The following is a 12075-nucleotide window of genomic DNA, read 5'->3' as shown; positions in this document are numbered from 1 at the left end:
ACAAGTATAAAATTCATGTAAAAGAAAAAAGAACAGGGAAAAACTACATTTAAAAAATAAATCAATGTGAATCATTGGTGTAATGTAACTGCCAAAAAAACAAAGGCAATCTTTGGCTGTATTAATAAAACAACAGTGCCCAGAAAAAGAGAAGAAATAGTTTCAATATGCTCTAACAGATACTCAAACTGGAGCCTTTCTAGAGAAAAAATAACCAGAATAATAGAAGGTCTAGAGAAAAAATAACCAGAATAATAGAAGGTCTAGAAGGTCATGTGGTCTGAGAAACAGGTGAATAAAAAGGAAATAAAAGGTGAAGAAAGTGGGGGACTTCCCTGGTGGTGTAGTGGTTAAGAATCCACCTGCCACTATATGCCAATAAAATGGACAACCTGGAAGAATGGACAAATTCTTAGAAAAGCACAACCTTTCAAGACTGAACCAGGAAGAAATAGAAAATATAAACAGACCAACCACAAGCACTGAAATTGAGACTATGATTAAAACTCTTCCAACAAACAAAAGCCCAGGACCAGATGGCTTCACAGGCGAATTCTATCAAACATTTAGAGAAGAGCTAACACCTCTCCTTTGCAAACACTTCCAAACTCATTCTACGAGGCCACCATCACCCTGATACCAAAACCAGACAAAGATGTCACAAAGAAAGAAAACGACAGGCCAATATCACTGATGATCATAGATGCAAAAATCCTCAACAAAATACTAGCAAACAGAATCCAACAGCACATTAAAAGGATCATACACCATGATCAAGTGGGGTTTATCCCAGGAATGCAAAGATTCTTCAATATACACAAATCAATCAATGTGATAAACCATATTAACAAATTGAAGAAGAAAAACCATATGATCATTTCAATAGATGCAGAAAGAGCTTTTGAAAAAATTCAACACCCATTTATGATAAAAAACCTTCCAAAAAGTAGGCATAGAGGGAACTTACCTCAACTTAATAAAGGCCATATATGACAAACCCACAGCCAACATCATTCTCAATGGTGAAAAACTGAAACCATTTCCTCTAAGATCAGGAAAAACACAAGGTTGTCCACTCTCACCACTATTATTCAACATAGTTTTGGAAGTTTTAGCCACAGCAATCAGGGAAGAAAAAGAAATAAAAGGAATCCAAATCAGAAATGAAGATGTAAAGCTGTCACTGTTTGCAGATGACATGATACTCTACATAGAGAATCCTAAAGATGTTACCAGAAAACTACTAGAGCTAATCAATGAATTTGGTAAAGTAGCAGGATAAAAAATTAATGCACAGAAATCTCTTGCATTCCTATATACTAATGATGGAAAATCTGAAAGAGAAATTAAGGAAACACTCCCATTTACCACTGCAACAAAAAAGAAAAAATACCTACGAATAAACCTACGTAAGGTGTTAAAAGACCTGTATGCAGAAAACTATAAGACACTGTTGAAAGAAATTAAAGATGACACAAACAGATGGAGATATATACCATGTTCTTGGATTGGAAGAATCAACATTGTGAAAATGACTATACTACCCAAAGCAATCTATAAATTCAACGCAATCCCTATCAAACTACCAATGGCATTTTTCACAGAACTAGAACAAAAAATTTCACAATTTGTATGGAAACACAAAAGACCCTGAATAACCAAAGCAACCTTGAGAAAGAAAAACGGAGTTAGAGGAATCAGGCTCCAGGACTTCAGACTATACTACAAAGCTACACTAATCAAGACAGTATGGTACTGGCACAAAAACAGAAATATAGATCAATGGAACAGGATAGAAAGCCCAGAGATAAACCCACACACATATGGTCACCTTATTTTTTATAAAGGAGGCAAGAATATGCAATGGAGAAAAGACAGACTCTTCAATAAGTGGTACTGGGAAAACTGGACAGCTACATGTAAAAGAATGAAATTAGAACACTCCCTAACACCATACACAAAAATAAACTCAAAATGGATTAAAGACCTAAATATAAGGCCAGACACTATAAAACACTTAGAGGAAAACTTAGGCAGAACACTCTATAACATAAATCACAGCAAGATCCTTTTTGACCCACCTCCTAGAGAAATGGAAATAAAAACAAAAATAAACAAATGGGACCTAATGAAACTTAAAAGCTTTTGCATAGCAAAGGAAACCATAAACAAGACAAAAAGACAACCATCAGAATGGGAGAAAATATTTGCAAATGAAGCAACTGGCAAAGGATTAATTCCCAAAATTTAAAAGCAGCTCATGCAGCTCAATATCACAAAAACAAACAACCCAATCCAAAAATGGGCAGAAGACCTAAATAGACATTTCTCCAAAGAAGATATACAGATTGCCAACAAACACATGAAAGGATGCTCAACATCACTAATCATTAGAGAAATGCAAATCAAAACTACAATGAGGTATCACCTCACACCAGTCAGAATGGCCATCATCAAAAAATCTACAAACAATAAATGCTGGAGAGGGTGTGGAGGAAAGGGAACCCTCTTGCACTGTTGGTGGGAATGTAAGTTGATACAGCCACTATGGAGAACAGTATGGAGGTTCCTTAAAAAACTAAAAATAGAACTACCATATGACCCAGCAATCCCACTACTGGGCATATACCATGAGAAAACCATAATTCAAAGAGTCATGTACCACAATGTTCAGCTCTGTTTACAATAGCCAGGACATGGAAGCAACCTAAGTGTCCATCGACAGATGAATGGATAAAGAAGATGTGGCAAATATATACAATGGAATATTACTCAGCCATAAAAATAAACGAAATTGACTTATATGTAGTGAGGTGGATGGACCTAGAGTCTGTCATACAGAGTGAAGTAAGTCAGAAAGAGAAAAACAAATACTGTATGCTAACACATATATATGGAATGTTAAAAAAAAAAAAAGGTTCTGAAGAAACTAGGAGCAGGACAGGAATAAAGGCGCAGACGTAGAGATGGACTTGAGGACACGGGGAGGAGGAAGGGTAAGCTAGGACGAAGTAAGAGAGTGGCATGGACTTATACATACTACCAAATGTACAATAGATAGCTAGTGGGAAGCAGCTGCATAGCACAGGAAGATCAGCTCGGAGCTTTGTGACCACCTAGAGGGGTGGGATAGGGAGGGTGGGAGGGAGACGCAAGAAGGAGGAGTAATAGGGATATATGTATATGTATAGCTGATTCACTTTGTTATAAAGCAGAAACTAACACACCATTGTAAAGCAATTATACTCCAATAAAGATGTTAAAAAAAAAAAAAGACAGACGTAGAGAATGGACTTGAGGACACTGGGAGGGGGAAGGGCAACCTGGGACGAAGTGAGAGAGTGGCATGGACATATATACACTACGAAATGTAAAATAGATAGCTAGTGGGAAGCAGCCGCATAGCACAGGGAGATCAGCTTGGTGCTTTGTGACCACCTAGAGGGGTGGGATAGGGAGGGTGGGAGGGAGACGCAAGAAGGAGGAGTAATGGGGATATATGTATATGTATAGCTGATTCACTTTGTTATAAAGCAGAAACTAACACACCATTGTAAAGCAGTTATATGCCAATAAAGATGTTTAAAAAGAAAAAAAAGCTATCCTCTGGCTGGAGGTTTTACCAGGTTCTAAAGCTGCCGCAGGCAAGCAAACTACCAATGGCGCTAAGTTCAAAGCTGCCAAATATCTTTCCCAAAGTCAAGTCAGGGAAAAGAAACGTCCAACAGCAAATGTTTCTTCTCTCCTCCAGATGCAGTAAAAGGAGGATGCTGGGGATCCATCCATGCTTGCTCGTGCTTGGAGAGAGTTCTCGGTGCCTACCTCCCATCCCAGAGGAAACTCGCTCCTCTCCGCGAGAATGGGCACAAGAGATCTCCAAATTTCAGGGATCCCGCTCGGGGTAATTTCTCTCCCTCTATCATTTGCGGTCAGATGAAGGAAAGGGGCGACCTTCCGACGTCACCCCCCCCCCCCCACCGCCCCGGAGGGCGTGCGCAGCAGCTGAGGTCGAGTGGAGGGGGGAGCGGGGTCGGCCGGGAACCCCTCCGCCCGAGCCCCGGGCGCTTCCCGGTCCTCCTCCTCCGCGCCGTAACTGGCTGCATCCCCGCTGCCCGGCACAATAGAGGCTCCGCCCTCCCTCCGCGCCAGCGCTCCGCGGCGCAGTCGCCCAGCAGCCCTCGCAGCTGCCCGCCCCACACGCCCACCAGGTCCCCTTGCGCCCCCAGGCTCCCAGCCGCCCGCCCCCGCGCGCCCCGCCCCGCCCGCCTCCGCCTGGACCCCTTCCCTCCACCTGAGCCCTCTCCAGAGGACGGCGCGCTCGGCTAGCCTTACCACCTCCACCTTCCCCGTCACCTCCTCCTACCCTGCGCCCCACTCTCTACCAGGGCCGCACGGTCGGGGCTGATCGAGTTGGGAAGGAGATGACCAGGGTCTCTAGGGAGCATCTTCCCGCCCCGCTCAGCCGCACCCAGCTTTAGAAGGCACTCTGAGCAGCCACTCTCGGGCTCCAGCCAGACACCCTCTCGCCTTAGTCCTTGCTGAGACACCCCCCCTCCAACCCACCGGACCCCAGCCATTCTCCGAAGGGGCCGAGTTCCCTCTTGTCGCGTCCCTCATGGCCAAGTCTTTGCTGCTAGTTCTCTGCTTCACTCTGGTTATGGCTCTGGGCTCGGGGTACAGCACTCCCCCGACTGGGACGACCGAGCCCCCAGCTGTACAGACGGTGGCGCCCACGGAGGACGAGACTCTGCAAAACGAAGCGGACAACCAGGAGAACGTTTTATCTCAGGTAGGCTGCGAGTCCCGTGCCCACCCCTCTTGCCCTGGGTGGTGGCAAGAGCCTCAAGATGGTCCTCGCTGAAGCGTTCGGAAGCAGCCGTTTCTCCCTCCGTTACCAAAGGGGGGGGGCACTTGCTTTTCATTTATCAGAATATTTTCTTAAGCAAAGGAACATGGGTCCTCCTCTCAAAATCATAGGGTCTTTCAAGGTTACAGAATCAGGAGAAAGGAGAGGAGAAGGAAGGGAAGACACCACACAACTCCCAGAGAAGAAAAAAAAAAAAATTCAAAACCTTTTGGTTGAAGGGCTGTAGGAAGTATGGCCATCTCTTGTCTCTGTGGCTGGTTGTCAGAATTGGAATGTTGTCAGAAAACAGGCGGGCATGCTGGACAGGAGGCAGATGGCGTAAACCATGGGGAGATATTTCATTGCTCGGAGTGAGACACCCAGGGAGAAAACAGAACAGCAGCAAGCGTGATGAATATGAGGTGACCGCCAAACAGAGGGACTGATGATAAGTCCCCCCCATATTGAGGAGGTAAAATGGAAATGCAGATCCACTCAGGTCTGGCAGATGGTGGGGGGGAGGGGAGGGAGTGACAGCTGATAGGGACAGGATCTGTAACATATCCTTTTACGAAGTACTTTCACTTGTTTTATTTGACTCAATCCCCACACAATCCTGATTCCCGTTCTATAGTTAAGGACCATGAGGCTTAGAATGGTAAAGGGCCCTAGAGATGGGTAGAGCCGGGTCTTCTGACAATCTCATGGTTGTCCCAACCCAGATCTCATGACTGGAAAAGACAGTTCTCTCTAGAGTGTTTATTTCATGCTTTCCAGAGCCTGCATGATGATTGTGTGGTGGGTGTCGCCATAATCCTAGGGATGAGGGATGGCTGAGAAAGGGCTCCTATAATGCTGCCTGTACCTCCGCTAAGCCTTGGGACTGGGGTCCTTGGCTCCTTCCTGTAGAAACACTTGGCATTTATCAAACACTAGTCTCCTCGCCCTTCCTTTAGTAATTATGCTAATACATGCCCCATACTCACCCATAACCTCACACTGACCCCCAAATAGAAAAGACATAAAAATCCTTCACATGGGGCTCTGGAGGACCATCAACAAAAGCGTTCCTGAAACCTGAGCCTCCTGAAATGAAGGAATCCACCCAAGCTCTCAGAGCAGGGATATGTAGGAATCTAGGCAGAGTTTCAGAGAGCAGACAGCTACGATTTGCTATCAGCCCATAAAGACTGGCCAATTAAGTCACCCTGAACTACAGCTCCTTCCACTGATCCATTCTGCATTTGACAACAGTCCTAAAACAAATATTAGTATTAGCAGAAACCCAACCCTTGTAAGAAAAACATAACGAGACTTCTTCCCCCCTCCAACAGCATCCCAGGAACATATCCACTCCAACAAGCTCAAAGCTTGCCTGACAGTGTCATTAGTCAAATGAAGGGAACCCTTCTCTGTGCCCACAAAGGGAGCCCTAACTTCAGGGATGTAGGATGTCTTGGAGAGGAGTTGGGGAGGAGCCTTTTCCCCAGCAAGTGCCTAGGATCGTGGTTCCAGAAAGCCTGATGTTGCGTGTTTTCCTGCCTGGGGAGGCCGGCAGGGGAAAGCACTCAGAAGGAAATGTTTAGCACTGTAGAAGCAGCAAGTGCTGCCAGTTTGCTCTCCTGGCTTTGGCTTGGGGTTTGGGTGCAGAAGCTATTCTAGGAGCCAAATGAAGCCTTGGGCTGAGTAAACCTTACTGACATTTGGATCTGTCTCTCTCCTCCCAGTTTCTTTTCTCCAAATCTAACCCATCCTTTGAGACCAGATCAGATACCATTTCCTCCAAGAAGTCTTCCCTGGTGCCCGGCTAGAGCTACTCTCTGTGGCCCTCTGTTTGAGCTCCCGCTGCACTCCCACTTCAGGGGCACTTATCACTCCCTAATTGGTATGACTGTTATTTATATGTCTCCTGCACCCTAAGCTCCTTGAGAGCAGTCTCTCTCTCTGGCCCATTGCTTTACCTCTCACAGCACCTAGCTGAGTCCCAAGGTGGCACTCAATAAATGGTGAATGAATGAAGGAGGACAGAAGCCAGTAGTCTTGAAATTGGAATGTCAGTTTTCCAATCCCTCCATCAGTCCCTTCTCCTTTCCTTTTTAAATGTAAATCTGGATTCTAGCTAAGGCAAGGACTACCGGAAGAATGATGGGGCTCATTTGCTTTTTTCCTTTAAATGATGAAAGGCTTAGGCCCCCTGAGAAGTGCACAGCTTTCCAAGATAAATGAAGAGAGCTGAACTCTGAGTGCCTCCCAGGAAATGCTAGAGTCAGCAAATTGTGTTGCGATGACCTTTTCAACTCACATCAGAGCTGTCTGAGGTCTCTGGCTAGCAGGACATCTGACAAAGTGAACGGAGAGCCTTCTTCAGGACCCTAACTGATGCCTGTGTTTGCACACCCCCAACCTGTTCTCTCTCTCTTTGTCCAGTTGCTCGGAGACTATGACAAAGTCAAGGCTGTGTCTGAGGGCTCGGACTGTCAGTGCAAGTGTGTAGTGCGACCCCTGGGCCGAGACGCCTGCCAGAGGGTCAACGAGGGGACCTCCAGGAAGGAAGACTTCTACACTGTGGAAACCATCACCTCAGGCTCATCCTGCAAGTGTGCCTGTGTTGCACCGCCATCCGCTCTTAATCCCTGTGAGGGAGACTTCAGGCTCCAGAAGCTTCGGGAGGCAGACAGCCGGGACTTGAAGGTAGGACCTAGTGTGGGTTGATGCCTGGGTGAGAGGGTGCCTTAGGGGCCCATGAGTCTGGCAAGGCTGTTGCTGGGGATTGTGGGCCTTTGAGTAAGTGGGCCCTGTTTTAGCCTTTAAAGGAGGTCAGGCCCTGGCCTGAGAGTGTTGCGTGTGGACCCAAAGCTGATGATCTGACAAACTGGTCATTTGCAACTCTAACGTCTGAGGGAGATGCCTAGAGCAAAGTGTGCCCGCCTCTCTTATGGAGCCAAGGAAGCTGGGCCTGGGGGCAGCTGCCAGACCCAGCCGGCCAAAAGAACTCAGCATTCTTCTCCAGGGGAGTTACTGCCACGATTTTTTTTTTAAATTAATTAATTAATTTATTTATGGCTGTGTTGGGTCTTCGTTTCTGTGCGAGGGCTTTCTCTAGTTGTGGCAAGCGGGGGCCACTCTTCATCGCGGTGCGCGGGCCTCTCACTGTCACGGCCTCTCTTGTTGCGGAGCACAGGCTCCAGACGCGCAGGCTCAGTAGTTGTGGCTCACGGGCCTAGTTGCTCCGCGGCATGTGGGATCTTCCCAGACCAGGGCTCGAACCCGTGTCCCCTGCATTGGCAGGCAGATTCTCAACCACTGCGCCACCAGGGAAGCCCCACTGCCACGATTTGCTGTTAGCACGGAAGGCACCCCAAAGACACACCAGACACACAGAGAGAAGTGAGCCTTTAGTCCTCAGTGCAAGGGCTGGGTGACCCAGAGAAGAAGAGGCCTGGGGCCTGCTCTAGGTCCAGTCATCAAACTGCAATCCTGTAATTCTGGTCCACAGGGTGGGGAAGCTCAGGCCCTACCTGGGGCAGCCCAGTGGGTCAGCTGAGGGCTTCATCTGATCCCTGCAGTGTGGGGTCGTGGGATGAGCTTGGTTTGGAGTCAGACTTGGGTTCAAATCAGTGCTCTGCTACTGCTTGCTGCGTGATGCTACTCAAGTTACTCACCTGGTCTGACCTCAGTCTCCTTGAGTTAAAAAGTAGGAAGAATAACATCTACCTTTGGGGGTTGTTTTGAGAATCGATGAGATGACAACTATTGAGTACTTGGCACAATACCTGACATATAGTTGGGGCTCAATAGACACTAGTTCCATTAATGAATGACCATGTAAAGTGCTACTGCTGTGCCGGCAGCTGGTACACACTCGGTAACTGGTCATCATTGATATTCCTTTAAGCAGAGTAGAGTTTACCAATAAAATGAGTGTCCCAGGATTCAGCCACATCACTCAGAACCACAGCTCTGCCGTGAAACAATCTCTGAACCAAAGGCATAGTTACCCAGTTATAGGATTGGATTCTTGTGGGATTCGGAAACAACAGTACGCAAAATTTTAGGAATCAGAAAATCATCACAGTACATATTAATCAGCTACCCTCCCTTGGCCCTTACCCAGGATTCAGCTATCTTCCTCTGAGGAGGAGGAAGGAGATCTTCTAAACATGAGCATTTCATACGTTGAATTCTTCAGCTAATAGAAAAGCTGTTACTGGAGTAGCAGAGTAGCACAATAGTGTCCAACAAACTCTTCAGGGATGGTCCTTGGCAGGGAGGCTCAGTTAAAGCATCTCTCATCTGCTTCCTTAACCTGCACTTTGCATGCCCTGGATGTTACCAGTGCCTCAGCCACCTTCCTCCCAGTGGCTCTGTACCGGCAGGAAGGACAGTGTTGAAAAAACTGAGAGAGCTGGGTACCCTATGACAACTTGCCGCCTCAAAGATGGGCCACTGGGTCTCGTTTACCCCAGGGGCAGTTTTGCTTTTAGTGCTAAGGAAAAGCTTGTTGGTGTCTTCCAGGGACTTCAGCAGACAATGCATGTGAGTGTTTCAGATCACTTGTTATGGGCCAAGTACTGTACTAGGTATCATGGGTAATCAAAGATGAAGATGACATAGCACTACTTCCAAGGAGCTCACAGTCTAGTATGAAAGACAGACGTGCATGCAACAGATGGACTTAGTAAAAGAAGTATAAACAGTTTGGTGAACCTGTCCAGACCTCAGCTGACTTGTTCTTGTAGGATTCTCCCATTTTCTTACCCGCGTATTCCAATAGACAGAATACACCTACGCCATTGGGTCTGCTTATGTGCCCACCCACACAAGTGCTGGTTTCTGAGGGCCACCTCTCAATTTATGGCTAGTGGCTTCCCTGTCCAGACTCCAACATGGAGATCTAAAAGGAAATGTCTCCCTCTGGACCTGTCTGCCCCAGCCTTGGACTGACGCCTGCCCTTGTTTCATAGCTCTCCACCATCATAGACATGCTGGAAGGAGCTTTCTATGGCCTGGATCTCCTGAAACTTCATTCAGTTACCACCAAACTGGTGGGGAGAGTGGACAAACTAGAGGAGGTAAGGAAGAGTCTGGGTTTCCATATCTTTCTCTTGATCAGGCCCCAAAGTGCATCAAAAACTTACCATACTCTTTTCTTCAGAAAGCATGTACCCTGGCTGTGTTTAACTCATTGTTCTTTGGAAAGAAAAAAATATACACAAAACATAAAACACTCATGCAAAATCATGCCAAATTGTTGGTGACAAAGAGAAATAGTGTAATATAAATGTAAATACCTACTTTTTTCATATATAAGAACCGTATAACCAATGTATATCTATTTTCCCCTTGACTTCCAGGGAACTCAGAGTTAAATAAAATGTAAAAGTGCAATAAGCATCTTACTTCCAGTTTTAAGGTGGAGTCATGTCTCTTCTGGGTATATATTTGTTAATTTCTCTTTTTAAAAACTGTTCTGGTGCATGCCTCTGTGTGTGTGTGTTGGCGGGGGGCGGTAATCCATCTCAAATCCATTTTAGAGAAAGAAGACATAAAAATGATTACTAATAAATAATATTCCTTATTGCAAAACATTCAGGCTGATCACCCACAGGAAGAATACACTAGTAATTTAATTTTCATAGACAGAGATACCTCATTTGTATGACTGAGTTCTAGAGAGATGCATAGCTGGAGCTATGGTTTTCAGCTGGTGTGTGATATGGTGATGGGAGATAAAAGTCGTTATAAACAATCATGTTGACATTGTTTTGTTGCTGTAATGCTTTAACATATAAATAAGAAGTCATTTAGTTACCAGAAAAGGAATGATCATCATTCAGCCTGATTGGTAAGAAGCTTATGGATGTTTCTTCGACTGGCATCCAGTTCTGGAATGGATACTTGAAACAGTGACTCAAAGAGCTGCTGCTTCAAGTAGAAAACTATTTAATTTTTAGAATTTTTTTAAACATTTTTTATTGGAGTATAGTTGCTTTACAATGTTGTGTTAGTTCCTACTGTACAGCAAAGTGAATCAGCTATACGTATACATATATCCCCTCTTTTTTGGATTTCCTTCCCATTTAGGTCACCACAGAGCACTGAGTAGAGTTCCCTGTGCTATACAGTAGGTTCTCATTAGTTATCTACATTATACATAGTATCAATAGTGTATATATGTCAATCCCCGTCTCCCAATTCATCCCACCCACTCCCCTTCCCCCCTTGGTGTCCATACGTTTGTTCTGTATGTTAGAATGTTAATATAAGAGGTACATTTAATAATGGGATGAATGTAAACATATCAATATATTCCTCATGAAAAAGTGGGCTTTTGGGGGTCTCTCATGGAGGAGCTGAGGTCCCCTGATGGGTGATCAGTAGGTAGGATGAGAAAAAAGTAAGGATCTTTAGTGTGGCAGAAAGGGAACTCACTGGACTAGGAGTCAAGACAGAGTGAATTACTCTTTGTTTGCCGCTACCAAGGAACCATATCTCACTTTCTCCATCTGTGAAGTGGGAAAGGTCCCCTACCTACTGCGTATGATTGCTGAGGAGATAAAAGTTGAGCTAATCATTTTGGAAACACTTTGAAATGCTAAGTAAAACAAAGCACTCAGGTTATGACCAAGGAGTGAGTGTGGGCAAATGTCCCTCTGTTGCTTTGCCAAGAGAACTGGCCAAAGGATGATGAAACGCTGTGATTTCAAGGATTGATTTCAGCACACTTCCTACACTCCTAAAGATGTTCCCTGGAAGTGAACACCAGATCCTTCTCAACCCACCCTTAGCCTTAGCTCCCCCGGTGCTGGGATGAAGTGTTTTCTGAACACGGCCATTTGCTCTGGGAGGGTTGGTAGGTTCACAGTCACTTCAGTTACGAGGTCTAATGAGCGGGGTCAGGACATTGGAGCCCAAGCTTGTAGGCAGATCAAAGTGGCCAACGGGATCATGGCAGTCCACTCTTATCACCCCAGTCTTCCTGGAGGGGCTCCCTGAGAGAATCAGGCCACTTGGCATCTCGAGTCTCTCCTGATGTTGACAGCTGGAATGATGGGATTCGGAATGGTCAACACCATCCTACTACCAATGGACTTCACGTGGGCTTGGGATTCTTTCTGCTATTTAAAACCACCTTCTGATTCTTTCAGATGGGTTCAAAAGGAATTAAACCAAGATCCCATTGGACCTTCAAAGTTGGAAAGTGCTTCTCTTTCTCTTGGCACCATTGC

At 45.6% G+C, this 12075-nt stretch overlaps 1 protein-coding gene across 4 annotated transcripts in view; it reads left to right on the top strand.

Annotated features, from left to right (window-relative positions):
• Positions 1 to 4145: 4145 nt before the first annotated feature.
• OLFML2B (olfactomedin like 2B) overlaps positions 4146 to 12075 on the top strand; it is a 36384-nt gene continuing 28454 nt past the window's right edge. For 2 of the 4 annotated variants that reach the window (XM_007171685.2, XM_028163850.2), the window contains exons 1-3: positions 4148 to 4789; positions 7274 to 7537; positions 9811 to 9918. In XM_007171685.2, the coding sequence (XP_007171747.2) occupies positions 4616 to 4789; positions 7274 to 7537; positions 9811 to 9918 (546 nt within the window). In that variant the 5' untranslated portion in view covers positions 4148 to 4615. Of the gene's footprint in view, positions 4790 to 7273; positions 7538 to 9810; positions 9919 to 12075 lie in introns of all 4 variants that reach the window. The other 2 variants (XM_057531745.1, XM_007171686.2) reach the window with 2 other exon arrangements.

This window comes from Balaenoptera acutorostrata, chromosome 1, assembly GCF_949987535.1.
Source record: "Balaenoptera acutorostrata chromosome 1, mBalAcu1.1, whole genome shotgun sequence".
NCBI lineage: Eukaryota > Metazoa > Chordata > Mammalia > Artiodactyla > Balaenopteridae > Balaenoptera > Balaenoptera acutorostrata.
The sequence above is the reverse complement of the archived record's forward strand: the minus strand, read 5'-3'. Positions and strand labels throughout refer to the sequence as shown.